The sequence below is a fragment of the Polypterus senegalus genome, chromosome 17 (genome assembly GCF_016835505.1).
Source record: "Polypterus senegalus isolate Bchr_013 chromosome 17, ASM1683550v1, whole genome shotgun sequence".
Lineage (NCBI taxonomy): Eukaryota > Metazoa > Chordata > Cladistia > Polypteriformes > Polypteridae > Polypterus > Polypterus senegalus.
Window position 1 is genome coordinate 82,258,707 of NC_053170.1, and position 27,818 is coordinate 82,286,524.

At 43.3% G+C, this 27,818-nt stretch overlaps 1 protein-coding gene across 1 annotated transcript; it reads right to left on the reverse strand.

Annotated features, from left to right (window-relative positions):
- Positions 1–86: 86 nt before the first annotated feature.
- LOC120517074 (sphingosine kinase 1) lies at positions 87–26,107 on the reverse strand. Its single transcript, XM_039739155.1, has 5 exons — positions 25,570–26,107; positions 1,637–1,786; positions 1,469–1,563; positions 1,272–1,387; positions 87–1,192 (listed from the first exon to the last, which is right to left on the reverse strand). Exons 1-5 carry the CDS (start codon positions 25,916–25,918, stop codon positions 466–468), a joined length of 1,437 nt encoding a protein of 478 aa, XP_039595089.1. The 5' UTR covers positions 25,919–26,107; the 3' UTR covers positions 87–465.
- Between the last annotated feature and the right edge of the window lie 1,711 nt (positions 26,108–27,818).

The window sequence follows — 27,818 nt, forward strand, 5'->3', positions numbered from 1 at the left end:
TCTTGTATTTGAGAACCACACTATATCCTGGTATAGGGTAATGCAAGCCTGGACAAAAATGACAATGAAGAGTGAGACAAATAAAATGCAGCGCTTAGGGTATATGGTTTATTGGTGCATTGTTCCTTGACAAGATCAAACTGGTTGGAAGGTGCTAGATTTGCCTTTGGCATTTCCCAGGACCACCCTTTTATCACCATTCACCCTAAACTCTTTCTGGCCAACACTGGCCATGGTGGCAGGTGGCCGGTAGCCAGTCTCCTCTGCGTAACTAGAATTTAGGTTCTCCCCATTCTTCAATCCACTTGAGTTCCATTGCAAGCCAACAATCATACCAGTGTCAGGCATTGAAGATCTGACCTCAGTGTGTCTTCTAATTAGGAAGCCATTTTTTTCATGTAGTCCTTGGTGAACCATCAGATTCCATTTTCCCTTGTCCATTCAAGTAACGATAGGTTGGTGACTCTACCCAGAAATGACCCGGCCAAGCTGATGGTGGACCTGTGCCTGGATTGGGCCACACTCCACTCGCTCCCCGTCCACAGTCATATAGCCTTTTGTTGAGTGAGGTACCAGGCGGAAGGCTCGAGTTTGAATGTACAACACATGTGGGCTCTGGACCTGCAAATGGGTACCTTTCTCCATAGCCAAAAAGAGACTCAAAAGGGCAGACCGAGAGATGCCTGCCTTTACCACTATCAGGTGGATAATACCATCACTGAGCAAAGCGGCTGGTGCACATATGAAGTCCTCCCCAAGATGCGTTTGGCAAGCGGCAAGTACCAGCACCAACTCCTCATCCTCTACCAATGTCCAGTGGCTGGGCACAGGTTGATCCAGTGGCACTAGTAGAGTGTCCTTTGGCCCATTTGTACCAGTGGTAAATTGCTGTGAGTTAGGGCTGCTGTCTGTCTTTGCTTCTAAGGAGAGGTAGGCCACCTTACCCTGATAAACCCTGAGGGATGCCAGGCGCCATAATGTACCCAGTGTAAAGCGGGCTCCACCAATGGGACGGAGCCGCTCACTCTCTATGTCTACATCTGACACAAAGCCCCAGGACACGCTGAGGAAGGAGAAGAGGCGGTGGCCAGATGCTGTGGTCACTGACATTAGATCCATTGGGGAGATCAGGCCCTTGCACAGGAGGAAGGTGCAGTTTAGCAGGAGGTGGTTACCAGTCACAGGAGGGAACCTTGGAGAGAATGAAAACAGGTATTCAGAGGAACATCAGTGCCCTCCAGACCACACCGCCCAGCTCAGAGACCACATACCTGCTATAGTTGTTAATAGATGAAGCCAGTGCATTCCCAGAACCTCCTGGAAGGATGGCCAGCGGCTTCTGGATTGCATCACACCAATCTGCTCTCTCCATCAGCCCATTGATTACCTGCAGACATGATTATTGAAGAAATTTTAGTTTATTGGCATATAGTAAAAGCCTGAGGCATCAGATGGTACAGAAACTCACCTCAAAGATGAGGCCATCGCCCGAAAGGATCACCACAATATCCCATTGGGACAGTTCAGCTGTTCTCATGAGGTCCCTAGCGTGGTTCTGCTTGTCTGAAAACAAAGAGTATATGAATGACTGCTAATCTGCCGACATGTTTATTGACCCCCAGGTTTGCTCACCTACCAGTGACCAGCAGGGTGTACTGAATGTCTGCCTCCATCAGCATTTTCTTCACCTGGTTGTGGAAGATGCTCACTGCTTGTCCACTACCACCTTGAGGGTTCACCAGTACCAGTGCCCGGCAGACCTGTGGCAGAAGTCCATAACGGCAGCCTGTTGACAAACACAAAGCACCAGATTAGTGGGCAGTCATTGTCATTGAATCTTTTCTTGCTTAAGGGGTAGTGGGCTTCAAAAGAATCCTGAGTAGACAACAGAGAATTTACAACATAAGACATTTGTCAAACGAGAGAAGAGCATTCAGTTCATTAGGCTTATTTGCTCAGTTGTCCTAATATCTCCTTCTGATTCTTCTTAAAGGCTGTCAAGGTTTCTGCTTCAACTCCATACCGCAGTAGTTTGTAGTAATCTGGAACAACTCTTTGATAAAAGAAGTGCATCCTGGTTCCAGTCTTAAGTGCACTTCCCCTTATTTTGCAATGGTGGGCTAGAGCACACGATCCACCATTAAGATGAAAGAATTTGATGGGCTGTACTTTTATCAGTACCATTGAGAATTTTACAATTTTCATGAAAATCTTGGAGGATCTTGCTATTAACTTCATGCGTTTAATTTTCATGTTTAGTTGGACTTGAACCCAACTGGACATCTTTGAAATCACCATCTAACCTAACAGAACTTGAGAGGAGCTGCAGAGAGGAATGGCAGAAAATCTGGTTGCATCAGACCCAAGGAGACTCTAGGCTGGAATCGCTGCCAAAGGGGTTTCAAATAAGTTCTGAATAAAGGGTCCATGTAATATGTCAGGTCTATTTTAAATGCATTTTCAAAAATCTATAAAATCTGGTTTTTACTTTGGCATTCGGAGGTATTAAAACATTTTCTGACGAGGGAAAAAAAATAATGTGAATGATTTTAGTATAAAGCTGCAACACAACAAAATGTGTAAAAAGTTAAAGGGGGCTGAAGGCACTTTAACTATCAATCTGTCTTAAGACAGTCTGTAAACCTCTCCAGGATTACACAACCTAATGTTCACCAGCAGGCAGGTTGTGCTGTTCGCTGTAACAAGTGTGCGAACTCCGGTGATTTGTTGGCATTCATAAAGGTCGTATCAGATATTCTACAAAGAGAGAAAAAAAAAACATGATATGTTTCCCTTCAGCAATAACCCTTTCCAAGACTTGCGGCTTTTGGTCAGGTGTCTAAAATTTTTCTGGAGAAAAATCATCATGGAGCGTCAAGAAGAGCCATGTTTTTTGTACACATTTGAGATAGCTAAGTGCTTTGTGCCAACCCATCTTTGATGTGAATGGCTATTATCTCATAACAAGAAGATAACATAAAAATGATGTGCCACTTTGCATACTCCAGAAAGGACACGTTTTCTCTAGGGAACACTATAGAAGATGGCAGGTCAAGCTCTGCGGAGGTCCTATGGTGATGAGCTTCCAGACAATTGGGTAGTAGACATTTCGGGTGAATTTCACGTTGCTATTTGATGTTGTGTATTTACTGCCCCGTCCATTTAGTTTATCTTGAATCCCACGTGTGCTGGATTTAGACCTTTTACTACACAATATTAAAAACACAAGACAAAAGTGCCGACAACAAACGAATCGCCAGTTATCGTTCAAATGAATGGCACCCAGATTGAGCAAGTTCAAGAATTCAAATACATGGGCTTGTTGGTACAAGAGAAGAAAGTAGCGTCCACAGCAGAGGTCCACACACAAATTGGTCACGCAACTGCTGCATTCGCTTCCTCCAAGTGGTTCCTGTGGAAGCAAACCAACATTTCCAGCAGAGGCAAGATGTGCCCTTCTGGACCCTATTCCTACTGATTCTCCTCTATGGAGTGGAAACTTGGACACAACTCAGATCAGACATTACCAAATTGGAGGTCTTCTAAATGCACTGCCTATGCCAGATTTTATGAGTCTCGCTTCCAGACCGCCTTTGAAATGAGGATACTTGACGCAAATGAGAACACCAGCCGACAGTTGAGGAGCAGATTCAGAAATGACAATTATGATGGCTCAGCAACGTTTGTAGAGTGGAAAACAGCTGGCTACTCCACACACTCCTCTGGTGAAAGCAACCTATGCAGTGGAGAGTCCAGCGAATAGTACCAAAGAAAACGTGGGCCAAACAGGTCGAAGAAGACATAAAGAATCAACGAATCACCTTTGATGATGCCAGAACAGTGGCCGTGGACCGCTAAGCATGGAAACGTCTCGTAAACTAAATCTGTCAACCATTGGCTCCAACAGCAGTGTATGGGCTTAGGAAACTACCTAAACCAAGCGCCAGCTAGGGATCAAAGGATGGGAAGGACAGAATATTATAGTTGGAATCTCCAGTGCCCACATTGTGCCCATCACATTGAGAAGACTCCCACCTGTGTGCATCACTCTTGATGTGCAGATTAGGGGAGGTTTAACTGTCGGTCACAATTCAGTTTTTGTTTTCTGGAGATGGTTTATTTAACAATATTTTGAGATGTGCCCAGCTGCAGACCCCCATGATTCAATAGCTCCACTGGACAGCCAAGTGCATTGCAGATTTTGTTACTTGGTTTACTTGTCCAACCCTGATCTTAACCATAGTGTAACCATCACTGATGTTTAATATAAAGTGACAAACCCCTCAATGGAGTGGCACTCTGGAGGTCCGCAGCTACAGTCTATTGAATATTTTATCAGAAATGCCTGTTTTTGGGATGATGTCAGAGTACAACTGGCCAACTTGAACTGTGGATTATACACTCACTGGCCACTTTATCAAGTACACCTTGGTAGTATCAGAACTGTCATATTCTTCATGGCATTGATTCAACAAGGTACTAGAAACATTCCTCAGGGATGTGGGTCCATATTGACATGATAGCACCTTGCAGTTGCTGCAGATTTGTCGGCTGTACACGAATGATGTTAATCTCCTATTCCACCACATCCCAAAGGTGCTCTATTGGATTGACATCTTTTGACTGTGGATGCCATTTGAGTCCAGTGAACTCATTAGCATGTTTAAGAAACCAGTTTGAGATGATTTGAAGTATCCTGCTGGAAGTAGCAATCAGAAGATGGGTACACTGCGGTCATAAAGGGATGACCATGGTCAGCAATAATACTGAGGTAGGCTGTGGCATGTAAATGATACCCAGTTGGTACTAAGGGGCCAAAGTGTGCCAAGAAAATATCCCCCACACCATTACACCACCACCAACCTGAGCTGATGATACAAGGCAGGATGGATCCATGCTTTCATGTTGTTGACACCAAATTTAGATTTTACCATTCGAAGCAGAAATCGAGACTCGTCAGACCAGGCGATGTTTTCTAATCTTCTGTTGTCCAATTTTGTTGAGCCTGTGGAAATTACGGCCTCAGTTGCCCGTTCTTAGTTGGCAGGGGTGGTTCCGTTGGGGTCTCCTGCTGCTGTAGCCCATCTGCTTCAAGGTTCGACATGTTGTGTGTTCAGAGATGCTCTTCTTCATACCTCGGTTGTAATGAGTGGTCATTTCAGTTACTGTTGCCTTTTTATCAGCTCAAACCAGTCTGGACATTTTCCTCTGACCTCTGGCATCACAAAGGCATTTTTGCCCAAAGAACTGCTGCTCACTGGACATTTTCCCTTTTTCTGACCATTTTCTGTCAACCTTAAAAATGGTTGTGTGTGAAAATCCTAGTAGATGAGCAGTTTCTGAAACACTCAGAGCAGCCTTATCTGGCACTAACAACCAGGCCACGTTCAAAGTCACTTCAGTCCCCTCTCTTTCCCATTCTGATACTCGGTTTGAACTTCAGCAGATCATCTTGACAATGTCTACAGGCCACAATGCATTGAGTTGCTGTCAAGTGATTGGCTGATCAGATATTTGTGTTAACAAGCAGTTGAACAGGTGAACCTAATAAAGTGGCCAGTGAGTGTACGATGGAGACGTAACGTGACATTATGTGCATACAAATGATGAAAGCACTTCAGATTTTTTTTTTTATGTCTGGTACCTCCTGATTCACTGGTATGAGAAAACTCCCACAGTATGACATACCATTCGACTCGTCCTGATATCTAATGTGACAGATAGAGGGTGCTATCGTCCACTTGAAAACTCGGACAATACGTCAGACACCAGGTAAAAGTCCAATAGTTGACTTTATTAAAACAAATATGTTCACAAAGCACCCTCCTCTCCACAATACTCATAAACAATACACAATAATCAATCCTCCTCTCTCAGACGTGTTGCCACCCTTCCACCCAGCTCAGCTCGTCGTCTGAGGATTTCCCACAATCCTTTATAGCCCTTGACCCGGAAGTGTTTCTTCTGTCTCCATCCATGTGACTGGTAACACTTCCGGGTCAGATAAAAACTCCTTCAACCCGGAAGCACGTCATTCCTCTTGTCCATGTGACTCGGACGTACTTCCGGGGTGCAAGGCAGATACTCTTTGTTCCTCCCTGCAGCATTCTCTAGCAGCCCCCATGGTATCCAGCAGGGCTGTGAATAAACACTCCAATGTCCATGATGCCCTGCTGGAACTCGGGGCAACCTCCATGCTGCAGGGAGGTCTCCACCTGGCAGCGTGGGGGTATTGGCCGGGATGAACGACCGGCCATATATCACACTAATTATACAAGACATTGAGTTTTTTGGAGTTCCCTCCCAGTTCCCTCCCAGTTCTGGCCTTCTAGATCCAAACTATTCTCAGTTATAATCCGCCACTTCTTACGATCAAGAATTGCAAATAATTTAGCTATTTCTGCACAACATTCATTCACTCCTTCAGCTATTGGCTGATTGTATTCTTTGCCCTGTGTGTTTATATCTTTCTTTATGTTTCTGCTGCTAAATGCATTTAAATGTCCCCTTGGGATTAAAACAAAGTTTAACTAATCTAATCTAATCAGTAGCTTGGGCACATTTTCCAAAACTTCATCTCATTTTCACTGGTGTCTGTTTCCTCCACACTTCATGTTATTAACATGTCAGGCTCTTCAATAAGAAAAAAGGTCTTCAGCTTTCCTCTCCATCTGCTTAGTGCAGCTTACAGCTCAGGCTCCTTTTTAGTCTTCTTACTTTAAAATGAAATTGGCACTTCCACTTCTTGCTCATCTCATTAGTAGCACTGTACATAATGAAAGGCAGAGGCATTAAAAGCAAAAAAGAAAAGATGTTCGTAAACACAAATGAGGTGCAGGCGGCCGCCGTTGAAAGATGCAGAATCAGTGAGGCACAGAACGGTCTTAATGATGTCTGGTTCAGCTCATTTTGAAAGTTTACCAGAGTCATTACTGGCGCATGTAGAGGACAGGGAAATTCTTACATGTATGTGATAATCAACATGGAACACAGCCAGACTTGAATTAAATGTGCCTAAAAATGTAAGGTGAATGCCAAGCCGTACACAAAATACAGTCAGTCATTGTGTAACTCACTTAGTCCTGAACAGGGTCGCAGGGTGTTGGAGCCTATCCAAGTTAGCATAGGGCACGCAGTAGGAACAAACCCTGGACAGGGTGCCAGTCTATCACAGGGCAGACAAACACACGCTTACTTATCTGGCGGACGGACGCCTTTATCCAAGGTGGCTTACAACATTCATGATACAATTAGCTCCATTTCTTTTGTTTTTCCAATTAGAATACAGGCAGGTCAAGTGACTTGCTCATTCATGGTCACACAATGTCAGTAGTGGGATTTGAACCCACAAACTCAGGCTTTGAAGTCTAAAGCCTTAACCACTGCACCACCCACTAATAGACTTGCATGTCTTTGGACTGTGGGAGCACCCAGAAGAAAAACATGTACACACGGCAAGAACATGCAAACTTCGAAAAGTGAGGACTTCAGACATGAACTCTGGTCTCCTTATTGCAAGGAAGCTCTGCTATCACTGTGCCACCATGCTGCCTCATGAAATACACATTATATAAATTTATGTGCATAGATATAGATGGAAAAAAGAAAGCAGAATGGCAGAAGTCTAGTTTTAGCTATGTACCTAGCCATTGGCTTTACCCCCTCTGACCAGCAAGATGTTTTGTGCAGTCGGACATTACAACTTAAAAAATAGAAACCTAAAGGCTAGTCAGGTGCCATTTTACCCAACACCACCCAGATAGAACAATGACTGATTAGGGCCCTCAGGCGACTCAGAGCTACTCCTAAAAGTCTAATAAAAAAAAATGCTTTCATAGAACTTCTCTGTAAACGTAACAGGGAATGATATGGATGAGTATATGTGCCCAAATTCAATACAATCCAAAGTTTAACCAGGATAAGAATTTGTCCGAGCAGTAGATGAGAAGTAGTCAGGAAGCATCCTACACGCATGCCCAGCTAGGAGTAACAGGCCATGTTTGACAATGAGAGATGTCACAGTGTGATGGGAAGCCAAACCACAAAATGGCACTTAATGAAGACCTTTTATAGTTTCCTTTGAAATTATGATGACACTTTGGTAATTTTACTGATACTAACGCAAGGCTTCACTGCAAACTTAATAATAAAAAGTCTGAATTAGCATAAGCTGCCCTAATGCAGGGTGTCCATAAGAAATGTAATAACTGCCATCACGAAGTAGAAGTACATAAGAAACAAGAATAGTTGCATCAAATATTTGAAATATTAAAATGTGTGCTTCCATGAAAATGTTTCAAGTCAAAATATTCTTAATTGTAATTTAAATTTTTATACCATTTTCTAACCCATTTAATCTAGATCAGGGTCATGTAGGGGGTTGCTGGAGTCCTATCCCAGCAAGCACTGGGTGCAAGGCAGGAATAAATCCAGAAAGGGCACCAGTCCATGGCAGGGTGAACACACACATGGGCCAGTTCACCTAACCTGCGTGTCTTTGGACAGTGAAAGGGAAATAGATAGATAGATAGATAGATAGATAGATAGATAGATAGATAGATAGATAGATAGATAGATAGATAGATAGATAGATAGATAGATACTTTATTAATCCCAAGGGGAAATTCACATAATCCAGCAGCAGTATACTGATACAAAGAAACAATATGAAATTAAATAGTAATAAAAATGAAAAGAATTAAAATAAAATTAATGTTCGCATTTACTCCCCCGGGTGGAATTGAAGAGTCGCATAGTGTGGGGGAGGAACGATCTGCTCAGTCTGTCAGTGGAACAGGACAGTGACAAAAGTCTGTCACTGAAGCTACTCCTCTGCCTGGAGAGGAGCACCTGAAGCAAATTCACACAGACACGGGGGAGAACATTCCCTCTTCTAGAGGTCCATGGAGGGCTACAACCCTAGCAGATGATCAAAAATAACATTGTATTCTTAATCCCTGACCTTGAAATAGTCTAAAGCAATACCTCACATGCTTCTGCTTGAAATCTGACATTTGTAACCTTCTGGGAGTAGCTCTTAGAGGCCTAGGACCACTCTTAAAGAATCACATATTTAAAATACAATCATATTAATGATCAGCAACGTCAAAATAGCAGAAAATGTCACCCCACTCCCCTATTTTAATGAGCACCATTTTTCCCCTCGTATCCCATCAGAGGGTAAACCCCAGTATTCAGTTGATGTGGCCTGCACACCTTAAAGTCCTTCTGATCATTTGTGTTCCTTGTTGTCTTCTAGAATTGCGTGTCATGATGATGATCCCCCCTTATCTTCTGCGAGGTTCTATTTATCTGATACTGCAGAAGTCTCCACCTGCCTACTTGAACGTCCATGCCTTGTAAAGACTAACGCGTATATTATGAAAAGCAGCGCACAACATTCCCATGTAATATTCTGCTGTCAATCACTCATTCAGCTCCGCCTGTTTTCAGGATAGAATATCCCTTCAGGGCGTCCATAACCGCCTGTGCGTTGGTACTATGACACAACTTGTGATTGTCTTACATGTGGTCATCTGCACTTGGGCCTGTGATCTTGATATGTGTGCCAACAACAACTCCAGGAAAACAAGCCATTTACATTAAAGGCAGCATGCTTTAACATCACCTCATATGGAGTGAATGAGAAAAGTATAAAACTGTGCACACATTGAAATGACATTCAAATGCTCAGGTTTGACACACTTAAACCATGGCCACTGCAAAGCTGCATTTTCCCTGTGGCCAAAAAAAACGTAACATTACCAACATGGTTATTTTGGGTGACAGTGCCTGGCTTCTCCATGTAGATGTAGCGATCACGTGACATTTAACCAATCTCTGTCCAATCATTATACTTTCTGGAAGATCACTTTTGACCAGCATTTCCAAAACATTCTGCCTTTCCTGGGATGTGCCTGCTGATCTCTGTCTGAACGCAATCTTCTGGCAGCCCCTAGTGTGTTACGGCACCTTACAAGCTCTCATAAATTCTGGTGTTGTTAGGAGAAGTTTCCCAAGTTAGGAAAAATGGATAAAATACTATTGGTGTTAATCCTAAGAGTAAGACCAAATGTGCATCACTCTGAGATCTCTGAGCCAGATAGGACAGTTTTCCTACTCTTGATGAATACTTCCTACTCTGTACTTTGGAAGCTCCAGGTTTACACAAGTGACAAATTCATCACAAACAACACAAAGGTGAAAGTCATAATTAAACATAATGAGGTACTTACTTTCTCTGTGGATATAAAAAGCCTCCTTTGTAAGGGTCATAGTCTTTGTTGGACAATCACTGCAAAAATGAAGACAATGGAGCCTTCTGCTGACGTGAGAAACAAAGTAATTGAAATGCACAAGGCAGGAAATGACTGCAAAAAAAGAGTCTGAATGTCCCATCAAGCACTGTTGGATCCATCATCAGAAAGTGGTAGGTTCCTCATGGCACCCAGACTCTTACTAGAACAAGCCGTCCCTCAAAACTAAACCTCAGAGCAAGACATCGAATGGTGGGAGAGGCAACTAAAAGTCCGGCCATCACTTTCAGAAGTCTGCAATGCTCTGTGATGGTACAGGGGTCCACAAATCCAAGAGCTCTGCATAAAACAGGCTTCTATGGTAGGGGAACAAGAACGAAGTCATGCCTTAAGAAGGCCCATATTAAAGCATGTATGGAAGATGTGCATTAATTTGTTCCAATCTTCTGTGAATCTACGGCTCACAAGTAAACATAAAGTTCTATATCAACAAAATTTCGTCGTCTGCATGGAAAAAATTAAACAAGACTTGCATAGATGGTCAACCCTTCATCTCACACTAGCTGGAAGAATTAACACTGTTAAGATGAATATTCTTCCTAAGCTCCTTTTTTTATTTCAAAACATTCCAATATACATTAATAAATCGTTCTTTAAGCAATTAGATTCAACAATAACCTCATTTATTTGGAATTCTAAACATCCACGCATCAAAAGAGCGACCCTACAAAGACAAAAGGCAGAAGGCGGCATGGCTCTACCTAACTTCCAGTTTTATTACTGGGCAAATATACAGGCGATAAGAACCTGGACACAAATAGAAAAACATACACAGGCTTGGACCGCAATAGAAGTTAAATCCTGCAGTACTTCTTTGTATTCCTTGCTCTGTGCTCCAATAAACACACGTTATCGGCAATATACAAATAACCCAATTGTGCTCCACTCACTTAGAATCTGGAACCAATGTAGAAAGCATTTTAAGACGGAGAAGCTTCTTTCTGTGGCACCCCTGCAAGAGAACCACCTCTTTCAACCTTCACAAACATATGCAGTTTTTAATATCTGGAAAAATTTGGAATTAACTTGCTTAGAGATCTTTATATAGACAACGTCTTTGCATCCTATGAACAATTACAGTCCAAATTTAACATTCCAGCTACACATTTCTTTCACTATCTTCAAATCAGGAACTTTGTTAAACAGAACCTTCCAGATTTTCCTCATCTTGCACCCTCATCCACGCTGGAAAAAATATTGCTCAATTTTGAGGAATTAGACTCCATCTCTACAATATATAAAATCATTTTACAATCCCTTCCTTTCAAAGATCCAAGAGGACACTGGGAAAATGACCTCTCAATTAATATATCAGAAAAGGAGTGGAAAGTAGCAATGCAGAGAATTCACTCGAGCTCCATATGCGCAAAGCATACAATTATACAACTTAAAATTATATATCGAGCACATCTGTCTCGACTAAAACTCTCCAAAATGTTTCCAGGACACGATCCAACCTGTGAACGCTGCAACCAAGTCCCAGCCTCACTAGGTCACATGTTCTGGGCCTGCTCCAAATTAACATTATTCTGGACAAAAATTTTGAATTACCTCTCAGACAGTCTTGGACTCACAATCCCTCCTAACCCATTAACAGCTGTGTTTGGGGTTCTTCCAGAGGGCTTAAAGTGGAGAAGGACAAACAAATTGTGATTGCATTCACTACACTGTTGGCACGCAGACTTATTCTGATAAACTGGAAGAACCCAAACTCTCCTCTTTTAAGTCAGTGGGAAACTGATGTGTTATATTATTTAAAATTGGAAAAAATCAAATACTCAGTTAGAGGATCTGTGCAGACTTTTTTCAAAACATGGCAGGATCTAATCAGTAATATTTTAAAATAAGTTTATAAAGCACAGAGAATTTATTAATTTAGGTATTTTTACAAGCCTTAAATTTTACACGTTTGGCTTGCTCTCTCTCAGGGTGGGGATCGATCTGTTCTTAACATAATTTTTTTTGTAAAACTTGATTGCTATGTATTGATTGTAATAAAATTAATAAATAAAAAAAAAAAAAAAAAAAAAAAAAGAATCTACGGCTCGGGAGAAGATTCGTCTTTCAACACGACAAGAACTCTCAGCATAATGCCAAAGCGACACTGGAATGGCTCAGAAACAGAAAGGGGAATATTTTGGAATGGCCAAGTCAAAGCCCTGATCTTAACTTTTGTGGCGCGGTTTGAAAACTGCTGTTCAGGGGCGCCTTCCCACCACTTTAGAGAGAAGAATGGGGAAGAAATCACTCCTGAGCAATGTGCAAAACTGGGACCTGCTTACCCTAAAAGAATGAAAAGTGTTATTGCAGCAAAAGGCTTCTCGACAAAATATTAAGGTGGAGGGCTTGAATACTTAAAACAAACACTAACTTTGGAGTTTTTCTTCTTCAATTAAATATCTACATGGTTTATTTTGACTTTGGAAATTGCATTGTTACAGCATAAGAGTTCACATTAAAAATACTGAATGGATAAATATGTATAGAAATCTTTAGTCATGCAGAACAACATGATGACTTTCATGGTAAGTGAATACTTTGACAAGCCACCATAACTGCCTATGAGCAGGCACTGCTTATGTAAATGGAAGGGACTCTGATCAGCCACCAGAGGTTCCTTTCAAAGTAGCTGCAGTCACCTCTTGTACAGAACCTCCCTTCAAAAGCTGGTGAGCCACTCTCTCTTTGGTGAGCTGAAAGCCGAGATCCACTCTGCCAAGCCCAGCTCTGTGCCAGTGACTGAGCCCTGTCTAAAAAGACTGAGAAGCCACCATTACTTCAAGAAGGGGACTTTAGCATCTAAACTCTTGTACCTGTAAGAATACCGCTTTTCCCTATGAAGTAGTGTTCATTTATCTCTTTTGACTTTTTGGAGCTATCATCTTTACGAGTTTTCAATCAGTAGAAAAGCTTATGAAACTCGGGTGAGGATGTTTATGTTTAGAATTTGAACACAGAGGAACTATTACAGAAGACATTGTTCCGTGATTCTTCAAATAATTAGGATAACCTCAAGAGAAGAGGAAGAATAAAAATGCAGAAGTATGAAAAAGGCTCGACAGCTGGCCAGCCCAGTCTCATGTTTCCAAAGTATCGGGAGTACTGACAGCCAATAGCGCGCTTCCTGAGCATGTGCCGCTGCCCGGTTGATTTACAGGTACACACCATAGACATATATGGGTGGACGCCGCATTCACTGTGTTGCCCAGTCAACACGATACGTCAGCGTATCCTCCATATTGCGAGTGGCAAAAGTGCCATTTAAACTAATACAGGTATGAAATACAGGATGAAAAACCAATAATGTCTAAAACAGCATCGTTTACATACAACAGATTTTAGTGAATCATTAAAATGCAATTATTTATATCCATTTATACACTAATAATGGCAATTATTAAATAACAATAATAATAATTATTATTATTAAATAATTCCTCCCATATAAGTAACATTTCTCAGAGTGCCTTCTTCCATCTCCGAAACATTTCTGGACTCCGTCCTGTTCTTACGCAACACAGTACTGAAGTATTGCTTAATGCCCGAGTCACCTCACGTATAGATTACTGTAATGCTATTCTGTCATCCAACAAAAATGTATCCATCACTTACAATTTATTCAAAATTCTACTGCCAGGATAATAACCTGCTGTTCTAAATCCACTGAACATATCACACCTATTCTCTCTCAGTTTCACTGGCTCACTGTTAACTACAGAATACAATACTAAATACCGCTCTTAACATTTAAAGCTCTCCACAACCTCACTGATCTCCTACAGACTTGCACTCCTCTCGCTCACTCAGATCCTCATCTGCAGCTCTACTTTCTGTACCGCACATCAGACTCTGTGCTATGGGAGCTCGAGCGTCTCTTAGTGTTCCTCAACTCGGGAAATCTCTTCCCTCTCATATACGTCAGCTCGATTCAATAATACATTTTAAAATAACCCTCAAAACTTATCTTTTCAAACTGGGATGCCAATTGTGAATTATGCACTGTTACTGCCAGTTATCTTTGTTTGTTTGCTAATTATTGCTTTTTGATTTATCATTCTCTTGTTTTAATTTTACTAATGGTGTTTAATTTTATTGTAAGGTGACCTTCAGTGCTAAGAAAGGCGCCTATTAAATTAAATGTATTATTATTATTATTTATTATTGAGACGAAAACTTGACCAATGTCTGAACGTCAAAATAGTAAGACTGCAACTGGCAGTCTGGTCTTTCTTTTAACAGTGAAATGATACACTCAATGATAAAAAGAAACAATTTTATTGTATCCAAATTGGCTCAATAATTTCTGAAAACATGTCACTCATTCCTCTCTCAATCTCTGTCTCTCTCACACACACACACACGCAATGTGATTACATAAATATATACAGAATAGGATCTAAAGTCCTTGAATCAGAAATGTCTTACACAGCTTTTTCCGTGTGTTGCCACTCTGCATTTTGAGAGTATTCAGTCTGTCAAAGTGGTGCAGCCTTAGTTTGTGGAAGTCAGACACAACTAAAGACATGAGCATGAAATGATGGTTGTCAGTTTCAAACTGGGGTGGCACGGTGGCGCAGTGGTAGCGCTGCTGCCTCGCAGTTAGGAGACCCGGGTTCACTTCCGGGTCCTCCCTGCGTGGAGTTTGCATGTTCTCCCCGTGTCTGCGTGGGTTTCCTCCGGGCGCTCCGGTTTCCTCCCACAATCCAAAGATATGCTGGTTAGGTGGATTGGCGATTCTAAATTGGCCCTAGTGTGTGGGTATGTTTGTGTGTGTCCTGCGGTGGGTTGGCACCCTGCCCAGGATTGGTTCCTGCCTTGTGCCCTGTGTTGGCTGGGATTGGCTCCAGCAGACCCCCGTGACCCTATTCGGATTCAGCGGGTTAGAAAATGGATGGATGGATGGAATTTCAAACTGTGTTTCCTCAATGTGCTCCGTGAGAAAAAACACATCATCTGAACCAATCTCAGCCTGAACAAACTGATTGATCAAAGATACGCTGACAGCTTGCCCTAATGTCGACTGTCGGATAACACGCTCAGCTACTTTGACCACCTTGACTGGACCCTCAGAAGGAATCATCAGACCTCCTTTGTTTTTTAATGTGAGCGAGTGGTAGCTTTGATCATATGATGCTGGTACAGCATCTGTTACCAAACTAGCACGGCACACATCACAGGACAGCTTTCTCAAAATCCCGTTTATGGGCGACCTCCCACTGCTTCCTGAGGTGGATTTCTTTGGGAAACCTTCAAAGTTTGAGAAATGTTAACAGCTGTCAACAATCTACATAGTTAGTGACTAAAGTACGTTAGCCAAAACGTTGTTTGGAGGCTCACATGAGCACATAAATGCATAGCTTTTCATAGCTAAAGTTAAGATTATAAAACGGGATTTTCTAATGGCCAAATATAACCAAAACAATTTCAGCCTTACCTATGAAATGTAATCCCCCGGGATCTGGTTTGGAGCGTACAGCGGTTTGTATAAGCCCAAGCAGCACATGCGTAAGGCATCTTTATCCATTACTTCCCTCCACAGCAGTGCCACTCGCAGTATGGCGGCGACGTTGACGTCCGATGCTGCTGGTCATGCGGCGTCTAGTAATTCTATGTCTATTGTACGCACAGTACGGTGTCATACTCATAAGGCGTTAATCGCGGAAGTTTCAATCTGTACACCTGCATGAAACAGCTTGGCCCCTCGTTGATCAGTCCATTTTAAAACGGAGAAACGTTCTGTACGATTTTGACTAGGAATTTGTCTATAGTTTAACGTTTACCCTGAGCGCGGTTGCTTGAACTTGTATATTTTACATATGTTCGTCTTTTACTGGTCTGACAGCTGCTCGGAAGCCCAATGCAAGTGAGTCAAATGGCGGGCAGAGCGCGTGTGGACAAACCGCGGCTTCTCCTGTTGCTTTAGGTAAGTAAACTAAAAGAGGACAAAAAGTCACTTCTCTGGAAATAAATGAAAGGGAAAAGCAATATTGTGGTCACTGAACAAATACTATGTGCAGATTATTATTGTAAAGAACCGACAATATCAATATGCAGCTGAACGGTGTTTGAATGAATTAATAACACGGGGAAGGCGCGGCTGTCCTACAGGACAAAAATGGACAGTGGCGTCGGGGGGTGGGGGTCTTCAGTGGCTCAAGCCCCTGATCTTTAAGGCCCAGATATCTATATATATAATTCACTAAGGCAAGACAACCATGGAAAGCATGCCGGAAGGGGCGTGGATTCACTAAGCCGGCGACAAGTGAGACACCTATGGCGCACGCAGGAAGGAGCCACGCCCACCAACTCCAAGACCATTGGATACGACGACAACTCACAGAGCCACGCCCACCAACTCGGACGCGACGACACAGAAAAACCGGCGTCATTTATGTTCGTCTGTCGAAAAGGTCACATGCAGCTCCGACCCACCTTGACTGTTCATAGAGGCATGTTTCTCGCGGAGGTGAGTCGCCATATGCGCCGTGTAAAACTGTTTGCACACCCCTCGCTACTACGTGAATAGGTGTCTTGGTGGATTATATATAGAAAGGCAGCCAAAACCGCTGGAAGCAATGAAAAGTCGCACGTGAGTCACAGGTGCATCTGGACTGTACAAAGGCGACAACGACAACTCGGTGACGAGTTGGAGGTGGGCACATGAGCAGGCAGTGTATACTGAACGAGAAATCAGCACACTTGACTGTTCATAGAGTGGGCGTCCTTCTCCTCTTCTCCCGTTCCACCCTGAGCGCCGCACGCGATTGTGTGTTGGTTCGTTCCGTGCATTGGTTAAAACCCAATGAAGGAAGCAGTCTTTAAAACCAATAAGCCCTGTGCCTCTGTTTCATTACCGCCTCACCTGCTTCACCAATGCAGGCCCGCAACAGGCGATCCGGCGTCATTCCCATGACCTGCGGGCAGCCAACCGGTAACCAAAGTCTTTGGGTTCAGGGGAGTATGGTTACAAAGCTGAAACTTAAAGGAATTGACAGAAGGGCACCACCAGGTGTGGAGCCTTTCGCTTCATTTGACGGCATGGACACGCACAGGAGGTGAGTCGCCATCTTTCTCGTAAAACTGTTTGCGAGGGGTATCTCAAGGGATCCTAAAACATTCCTTTACAACTGAGGTTAAAACACAATGAAGTGAGCAGTCTTTAAAAAATGAGTTTTCGGTTACGACGCACAACCGTGTGCACCATAGCAAACTGTTTTACACGCTATATACAGCAATTCGCATCCACGACAAACATGCGTCTTCTTAGATACTCCTGCACTTTGTACACACCCCCCTCGCTACTACCGTGAATAGGTGTCTTGGTGGATTATATATAGAAAGGCAGCCAAAACCGCACAGAGCAATGAAAAGTCTACGTGAGTCACAGGTGCATCTGGACTGTACAAAGACGACAACGACAACTCGAAGTGACGAGTTGGAGGTGGGCACATGAGCAGGCAGTGTATACTGAACGAGAAATCAGCACACTAGCATGACGGAGGGAGCGGAGTGGACGTCCTTCTCCTCTCTCTCCGTTCCACCCTGAGCGCCGACGGACGATTGTGTGTTGGTTCGTTCCGTGCATTGGTTAAAACCCAATGAAGGAAGCAGTCTTTAAAAACCAATAAGCCCTGTGCCTCTGTTTCATTACCGTCTCACCTGCTTCACCAATGCAGGCCCCGCAACAGGCGATCCGGGCGTCATTCCCATGACCTGCCGGGCAGCCAACCGGGTAACCAAAGTCTTTGGGTTCAGGGGGGAGTATGGTTACAAAGCTGAAACTTAAAGGAATTGACAGAAGGGCACCACCAGGTGTGGAGCCTTTCGCTTCATTTGACTCAACACAGGAAACCTCACCCGGCCCGGACACGCACAGGATTGACAGATTGATAGCTCTTTCTCGATTCTGTGGGTGGTGGTGCATGGCAGTTCTTAGTTGGTGGAGCGATTTGGCTGGTTATTTTCAAAAACGAACGAGACTCCCGCCTGCTAAATAGTTACACGACCCAACAGCGGTCGGCGTCCTAATTCTTAGAGAGACAAGTGGCTTTCAGCCACGTGAGATTGAGCATTAACAGGCCTGTGATGCACTTGTATGTCCGGTACTGCACGCGCGCTACACTGAATGGATCAACGTGTGTCTACCCGGTGCGGGTAAGCCGTTGAACCCCATTCGTGATGGAGACCGTGGCTTCCAATTGTTCCCCACGAACGAGAAATTCCCAGTACGTGCGGGTCATACGCTCGCACTGATTACGTCCCTGCCCTTTGTAAAGCCCCCCATGGTCGGGTGACTTGGTGGATTATATATATAAAAGCAGCGTGGAAACCGACTGAGGCGGTGTTTGGAAAATTACCAATCAACGTGACTCACAGGTGCGTGTGGACTGTACACAGACGAAAGCGACTCAGGTAGGGAGTTGGGGGCGGGCACATAAGCGGGCAGTGCGTACTGAACGAGCGCCGTTCAACCCCGTCCTTCGCTTTGGAAGGAGAAGGCGCGACGGCGCTCCTCCGGTTTTCAGTCACGGACAATTGTAGGTTGGTTCGTAGTGTGCATTGTTACTTTTCTTGGTGGTTTATTAAATTACGGATTTTTCAAATGTTTATTTTTTTCCTCTGTGCTTAAAAATCATTTAAAAAGCGGCCTGATCATGCGGCGTATACTACACCGCGGGTTGGCTAGTACAGAGAGAAATGTGGCAAGCCTCTGATCTTCTTGCCCATCGTGTACCATTCGTAGATCCGTTATACAGTGAATTAGTTCCTTTTCAAGTTCTTACTTATTTAGGTACTTAATTGTTTTCTCTGTTTAAACTAGTATTAATTGCTAGATGGGAAACTTATTTCAGTTCCTTTCCTCCTGTCATTAGGTAGCACTGATACTTTTTTTGTGCTAGTATTGTTGATTTTGTATTAATAGAAATTTTGCAGTTGCTAATTACTGGTTAATACTCTATCGCAGGGGTCCCCAGCTCCAGTCCTGGAGGGCCCCAGTGGCTGCAGGTTTTCATTCTAACCCTTTTCTTAATTAGTGCACAGTTTTTGCTGCTAATTAACTTCTTTTGAATCAATTTCAATTGACTTGTTTTTTTTAAGATTGTTTCCCCTGAATTTGTTCATTGTTCTCTCTGAATTGCTTCATTTCTTTCCTTAAACAGAAATGAAATGTGAAGTGAGTGAGCCAACTAAGACCAACTAAGTCAGGGCCTCAAACACCAACCAATTTCATGCCAACCATTTGCTTAATTAGGTGCGGATTCTTGTCGTTAATTAAACTCGTTTTTTTAATTCCATGGCTTGTTGCTGCTCTCATTATGCAAAGGCATACATTTCTAAGATTGTTGATTTTCTTTTTTCTAAGAGCACTGTTAAAATGTTTTGAGGACCTGAGCAGATCAACATCCTCGAGACCTTCATCATCTTTCTTTATTTTCAGATATTGTATGATGGACACACTTTGTTGGTCATGTTTTGGCTCATTTTGTATCTTATTATTGTTTGGCAACTAATTAAGGAAAAAGAAACAATTAAGGGGTCTAATTCTTCGAGAGCGAGTTGGTTAAAATGAATTCAATAGAAGTTAATTATGAGCAAAAACAGGTCACTAATTAAGAAAAAGGGTTAGAATGAAAACCTTCAGCCACTGGGGCCCTCCAGGACCGGAGTTGGGGACCCCTGCTCTATTGGGTATACTTTAAAAAAAATGTTACGTTTATGAAAACTGAACAACAGTTAGTCACAGATCCTTTACCACTTCCACACATTAATCGATGCCATTGTCACGTCACTTGAATTGCAGTCTGCGGTGTATGAAAGCCATTGAGCCGCCATACGCCTATTTGTGTTCTGCTTTTAACTCCACTGTAAAGTGCTGTTAAAAAGCACGTATTTAATGTCGCCTGCTAGAAATTGCATTCTGTTATCGCTATGACTTTTGAAAATGACTCATTGTTACAAAACTATTTAATAAACAATAATGTAATATCTGACTCTTGGGTGATGTAAATAAAAAATGTGAAACACTCCAACTTTGATATCAGTTAACTAAGTCATGGAACACACCTGAATGTTACACCATATATTGCCTAACTTGGTTTTTTTTTTCTTCATTTCCCCCTTTCTTTTGTGACACACAAAACAGGAGACATCAGTCAGATGAGTCTCTCTTCAATTTGCGAGGCCCAAAATGTACACTTCTACAGCTGCATTACACGCGTTGGACTTCGTTGGTGATCATCTCTCCCGCACACAGAGTCCATGCACACCTACAACTGACATTTTCATTGATTTGCATAGCGAACGCCTTTATCCAAAGTGACTTACAAATAAGGTTACCATAGGCGAGTAAACATCAGTCTGGGGGTCTGTATGGGAACAAGTCTAACAGAATAAGGTCGTAGAATTAACTGAGGTGCTCAGAACGAGTTCGATTTCAAGACCTAACAGCTAATACGATCCGCTAAACACAAATTCACTTATTGCTGCTCTCACGCACTAACTTGTGCTGCTTCACCGTCCCACTTCAGTGCGTTCACATGAATTTCCAATCGGACTGAACAGAAAAATGTGACACGGCTGTTGGCTAAATGTATTAAACGAGTATTACTTACCTCCAAATGTAATTCAGCCACAAAACTTGCATTTCTGTCTGACCATGACCAGATTATATATTTTTATTTTATACAATTGATTAAGATGAAAGTTTAGGGTTATGCCATAACTCAGGTAGCTAATTTTCTTCAAATTGTCTGATTTGGAGCTCTGCATTTGTAGTTAGTTCATGTGGAATTTACAGCATTAATTCTTCTATTTACTGTCTGCTGCATTTTGTCAAATTGCATTGCAGGGGATGCCAAACTACATGACTGCCTCTACTCGCTGAGATCACGTAAATGAAGTGTATGACTGAAAATCACTGAAAGAAGCCGAGTAGTGTGATGTGACATTAAAGCTGGCGTCATATTACACGACCTCTAGTCAGTGGGTATGTCAAACTTGATGATCTCACCACCTGAGGCTGTCAGATTACACGACTTGCTGTTGCAGGGGATGTCAAATTTTGTATCTACATGATGACTTTCCAGTACAGTTTGACATTTCCAAACTAGATAGATAGATAGATAAAATATGAAAGGCACTATAGATAGATAGATACATACTTTATTAATCCCAAGGGGAAATTCGCAAATTTATACAACACAACTATCGCATGCTCACTGCATTCTGACAGTCAATAACATGCTACCCGATGAAGCCTGGACTGCTTTCCAGGTATGGAGAGTTCAATCACAACCTCATTCCCTTTTCTTTCCATTCAGTTGTATGTTTTCGAGGTTCAAGCAAATATCATACATTATTCCTCATGCCTGCATTATATGGTTTGAACTGTCAGTTCTCACATGGACACAGAGCCCACCCATAGTTTGACTAGTTTGATTTTGTCAGGAGAGGGGGGTTTCAGACTGGTTGGAGTTGCTGTGTGTGCCACACTACACGACTAGTAAGTGAAGTCTGTCACTGAAAATAGCTGAAATAGTCAAGTAATGCAACATTGATTTATGGGAGCCACTTATTCGGCCTTTAAAAGTGAATGTAAGTAATTGTGCCACAGCCCTGTGATGGTCTTCTCACTGTTAATTAGGAATCAGAAGTGGATTAAGGGGCTCGGAGAATTTAGTATAATTCAAGGTAGGTTCTCCTTCCTCAGGCCTGACACTGCTGAAGTCGGCTCCACCCTGGCCATAAACTGAATTAAATGGGGGAAAATTGTGCTACACCTCTGTAGCGTAGAGCACACTGGAATCATGTTAATCAAGGAAAGGAGCTACGGTATATATAAGGTTGGTTGACTGGAGGAAAAAAAAACAAAAAAAAAAAAAACATTTACATGCAAAGCAATCACAAAGGCTGGCCAGTCTCCCATTTTCATTTTTTAATTTCTCTTTTGAGCCTACCATGTTGGTCATCCATCCAAGTCAGACTGTCACAGCACTCTGTAAACTGGACAACAAATATGCGCTTGAACTTGAAATCTGCTTAATCCAGATTGGAGTTTTGAAGCAGGTTGGTCGTTTAAGGTAAGGATGTTTCGAGGTAACGTAGTTCTACTCACTGGTCATGGCACCCGAGTGTGGCAGCATGTTTCATGTTGATTAGTACATGCAAGTCAGAATTTCTGTACACTTTGGAATGGTACCCTGTTCCAGGGATGGTCCCTGCCTCAAACCTGAAGCTTGTCGAGATGGACTCAACGGCTCTACCACAACACTGCTAGGGGTGAAGTGGTTGTGGAAGACGGATAGATGGATAACAGTAATGAATCTACATTCTTAAAAACACTGGTTCTTTAATGACACTTTTTGGTTCTTTACTGGGTTGTGTGGTTCCTCATAGAACCCTTGCTTGACAAACCATCATTTCATTCTGGAATGGGCTCTATGCATATGAAATTGGTTCTTTGTGCTTTGAAAGACGTCCTAATACATAGAAAAAAAAAATCTTCAATGTATGGTAGGCTGCAGGACAATTTACCAGATTAAGACAATTTGGACATAGCCTGCATTACTGGATTATGAGTCCTTAAGGACTCTTAAGAGTCTTTTCAAAATCATGACTTGTTGGTATTTCACAAATCTGTTTTTTATTGTATGGAGCCATTGATCTAAATAAATAAAGGTTCTTTCTTTTGGGAAACAAAGAACATCGCTCTGGAGAACCACCCTAGAACCTTTATTTTCAAGAGTGTATAAGCTGACAAACACTTTCCAATGAGCAATGGGCAGGAACCAACCGTGGTCCAGGTGCCAGTCTATGGCAGTGCCCATTCACATACTAACTTGCCCTCACACAGCCAGTTCAGAACTACCAATTTACCTCACTGGCACATTTTGAAACCTCATGCAAGCTTGCATTTAACAACCAAAGATACCGGATCCATGAGACAGGATAAACGAGCAAGTCAAGCAGACACGGGTACAAGGAGCGATGACATTTTTCTAGAAACAGAGTGCGTCTCAGTTTGCCCTTCTTTTCCTGTCCCCTCCTTGGACTTCACTGGTATGCACAATGTAATCATAAACTGCTTATTAAGAGAATGACCCTTATGTTTCAAATTACACTATTTGATTTCCAAAGAATGTTTTTTTTCGTTTACAACAAATGTATTTACTGTACATGTTTGTTTTTGCACACATACACCGGCCAGCACTGAGTGCTGAGTAAGAATGAATTGAACTGAAAGTGCTAACAGCTCACTCAGTATGATTTGCAATTTGTCTTTTTCGTCATTAAATTCTTTAAAAAGACGTATGAGAGGAGTACAGCTGGTTTCCCGTCAGACAAAAACGACCGAGTTGCACAACGTGGATCCGTAAAAAGAGATTTAGGGGGCGGTCCGTTAATCGTCATAACCACGCCCGCTTGCTCTTGTCGGTTTCCAAGGTGAATGCGGGACGCACCATTATAAAGGCGGGGAGGCTGCACTCGAAGCTTCAATTAGAGTCCATTAACACCTAAACGTTTGTACCCGAACGCTCCTAACCCGCTTATAAAGTTATGTGTCATTATTTCCAATGAAACTATTCACACCTCCGCGTTTTACCAGCGAACTGTTTAGAAATTTCCTGCATGCAGCAGATTTCGAGCATTTTCAGTCAAACGCTTGTTCCATTGTAATCAATGGTAACGCTCGTAAAGCGCTGATATTAAAAACACACATAACAAAGAGTGTTTTTCTAGGAAGTAACAGCCTCTTTCTGGATGAACCAGGAAAGAAGCAGCTCATGGAAACTTAAAAAAGAAAAATGTCGATGTAGCGTGCTTCGGTCGTTTAGTGACAGATATTAAGGAACAGATTTAGGTAAGCACTTAGCTTGCAAACAAGTGTCAATAAATGAATCAGAGTTATAGGTATACATTTAAATTTAATCAAGTTGAAGTTTTGTACGGATGTTTTAATATACAGGCAGAGTAGTAGCGCATGCTCTGACCGTGCTTTTCTGTATCAGAAATATTGAGTGTGCTTTATGTATCAATGATTTTTGTTAACAAAATCCTTCCAAACTGTTCAGCAAATAAACTTAGCGCTGGCTGCACTGTGAGTGAAGGGGTGTGGCGAGGACTAGTGACGTATTCGTTGGGCGTATGCTGCTCATCAAGCGTGCAAGTCCTAAGAATGACCGCAGGTAAAAAGTCAAATATGGGCGCATGTCATCAGCTGACTTGTTGTGTGTGTTTGATTCGCTGATCAACCACGGTTGCGTTTCATATTTGCAATGTTTTTTTCATTAAATGTTCCAGTTTTCACACACACCCACAGCCTTGGTTCGTGCATTCGTTCGGTTAATTATCAGCCTGCGATACGTGTATGAGCTGCGACAGCCTGGCAACCCGTCCAGAGCAGATTCTGCCCAATGCCGTGGGGTCCGGATCACTACATCTACTCTGAATAAAGCTTTTTCTGGGATGGATGAATAACTAAGTGGAGTCCACTGTTAATTCGGGAAATCGCCTCGGGTATTTCCCAGGTTCTTGAATAGTGGCACCCGAGATTGACTGTCCAGATCCAGCGACAAGCTACATGTACGCTACTGACAGACAGGACAGACCGGCTAAACCGGTGACATCTGAGCCGGTCTGGACGGGTGAGCCACAGTTTAAAAAAATGAGCCTGAGGCTTCGCGGTCACGCAAAAGGGGTTTAGTGTTTGAGCACTTATTGATCATCAAAATCAAAGCGTGATGGTGGTTTTCGGTATTAAAAAAATCAATCGGCTTTGTGAAATCCAGCAAAGGATTCTTCATATTTGATATAAATATTTTAAATTTCTTCTGAAAGTTCCGATATTGATCGCTAATATTGGAAGTCTGAGTGACAGACTGCGACTTTGGGACGAGATCGGCGTTGGGGATACCGGTCTTACGCTGCGGGGCTTGCGACAGTAGGTGCGGAGACGGAATTTGGGGAAGAAGAGGTTTTTGAACTTTCCTGTTTGTTTAGTTGAGCTGGATACGAAATGCAGTTTTGCGTCCGTAGTTGAAACAGGTGAACTAAGTTGTTCATGGAGCCATACGGATGGCTCCATTAAGTTCGGAATTTCGGAGCCCAGCCCAGGATCGGGTCATAAACCGAATCCAAAGGGGCCGACATGCAGTCACGCCATGCTGCTACACCGCAAACACCGATGTGGACGTCGCGCTGCTTCCACATCTCACCCAGAATCAGCGCCCAGCCAGACCCCCGATATACTGACCGTCCTGCGCCGGCAGCTCATGTCTGCTTCGCTCTCTCACCATCCATGCCCAGCGTTGTGCCATCTCGTCGTTCTCAGCCTTGAACCTGAGTACCAGCCTCTGTCGTGCTGTCCCGGGTTGCGGCCAGCTTTTGCCAAACGGGTAGAAATAGACCGACAGTTCGTGGCCAGTAACCTGACAGCCAATGCAGTCCACGAGCTGCATGACCTCCCGAGACTGATAGCCCGAGCGCTGGACGCTCATCTCACGGGCACTCAGGGTTACGACACACCGCCGGCCCGACCGCAGTGGGTCATCGAAGTCCCCGAGGACCGGCGTCCCAAATTCTCCGTCCGCCTGTTCCCCCATCCGCACTGAACTACTCGCTAACAAGGCACTTGACCGGGCGAGTCACCCGCTTCGCTTCGCTCCGCCCCGTCACATCCCATCTCGTCTACACAGCACAGACAAGCAGTCAGGCAGCTGCGATCTCATTCATATAGCGCCATTAACATAAACGAGAAGCACCAACTGAAAACGCTGAAGTCTCTGAGGTTTCGCAAGCTTTAATTGCCTCAAGTGTGACGGCGGGCTGCGCACGTGGCAATGACTCAAATCCCGAGGGTCTAAGGCGCACGTTTGGGATGAGCTAAGAGTCTGGAGCCGCCGTCCTGGGACTGAAGTTTAATGTCCCAAATATGCAGTCTGGGCCCCCCGTGAAGGCGTGGGCCTCCTGTTAACAGTTCAGGCTCCGTGCTACATGAGATCATGGACCGTGCCGCATCTGTTCGGAATGAATGAAATGCAAGCCTTTACTGCAAGTCACTAAGTCTTCTCCGGACTCCTGTAGTAAAGCAGGGGGCAAAGGCATCACCCAAAAATACATACATTTTAAGTCCTGTTGCTCCAAATGAGGGTGGCAGTGGTGGCTGGACAGGGCACCAGTTCATCGCACACACCCACACCTGCAATGGGGCCAATTTGGAAACCTCCCAGTTAATCCCAATTACCCAGCTGAAGGTTCAAAGAGATAAGGGGTGAACATGCAAGCTCCACATGGACAACATGATGCTATATTTCAACCCAGGATGCTTCATGGTGCTTACGAATACACTGATCAGCCATAACATTAAAACTGCCTGTCTAAAATTGTGAAGGCCCCCTTGTGCCACCAAAACAACTCTGGATTAAAGGCATGGATGTCACAAAATCCATGAAAGTGTTGCGTTGCATCTGATGCTGAGACGTTAGCAGTAGATCTTTAAAGTCTTTTAAACCGTAAGGTGGAGTCTCCATGGATCAGACTTGTTTTTCCAGCACATCCCACAGATGCTCAATCCGATTGTGGTCTGGGGAATTTGGAAGGCCAAGTCAACACCTTGAACTCTTTGTCATGTTCTTCAAACTATTTGCGCTATCCTGCTGAAAGAGACCATCAGGAAATGCCAGTACCATGAAAGAGTGGATGTGGTCTGCAGTAATCTTTAGGTAGGTGGTATGTGTTCAAAGTAACATCCACACGAATACTAGGAACCAAGATCATCACACTGCCTCTCATTTGCTTGCCTTCTTCACATAGTGCATCCTGGTGCCATTTGTTCTTCAGTTAAATCAAGCACCCAAACCTGGCCATCCACATGATCTAAAAGAAAATGTGATCCATCAGACCAGGCCACCTTCTTCCAGTTCTGATGCTAACATGCCCATTCTTGGCACTTTCAGTATTGGGCAGGAGTCAACATGGATGCACTGTGTCTTCTTACACCTTTCTCTCAAGGCCAGCATTACGGTTTTCAGCAAATTGTGTTACAGTAGCTCTTCTATGGGATCTGCCCAGACAGGCAAGCCTTCACTCCCTACATGCATCAATGAGCCTTGGGTGTCCATGACACTGTTGCTGGTTCACCAGTTGTCCTTCTTTGGACCACTTTAGGTAGGGAATAACTGGGAACACCCCACAAGACCTGCCATTGTGGAGAGCCTCTGACCAGAGTCGTCTAGCCATCAGAGTTTGGCACTTGTCAAAGTTGCAGAGATCCTTACACATATCCCACCCCATTGCCAGGGGCCATTGTAATGAGATAACCAAAGTTATTCACTTCACCTGTCAGTGCTTTTAATGTTGGGGCTGATCGGTGTTTCCGCTATATAATAAAAAGCCACTATGTGTGTGTGTGTGTGTGTGTGTGTGTCTAGTCCCTTTGAGCAATCTGATTGGTCAGTTTGGCTCTGGTGGCTGAATGGTGGGGATGTGTTATGCTAGAATTGT

Coding starts and splice junctions, on each gene's coding strand:
- LOC120517074 (XM_039739155.1), bottom strand. CDS start 25,918: ATGGGGGAACAGGCGGACGGAGAATTTGGGACGCCGGTCCTCGGGGAC. Junction 1,564..1,636: donor GTACACCCTGCTGGTCACTG/GTAGGTGAGCAA, acceptor CTTTGTTTTCAG/ACAAGCAGAACCACGCTAGG. Junction 1,193..1,271: donor TCTATTAACAACTATAGCAG/GTATGTGGTCTC, acceptor ATTCTCTCCAAG/GTTCCCTCCTGTGACTGGTA.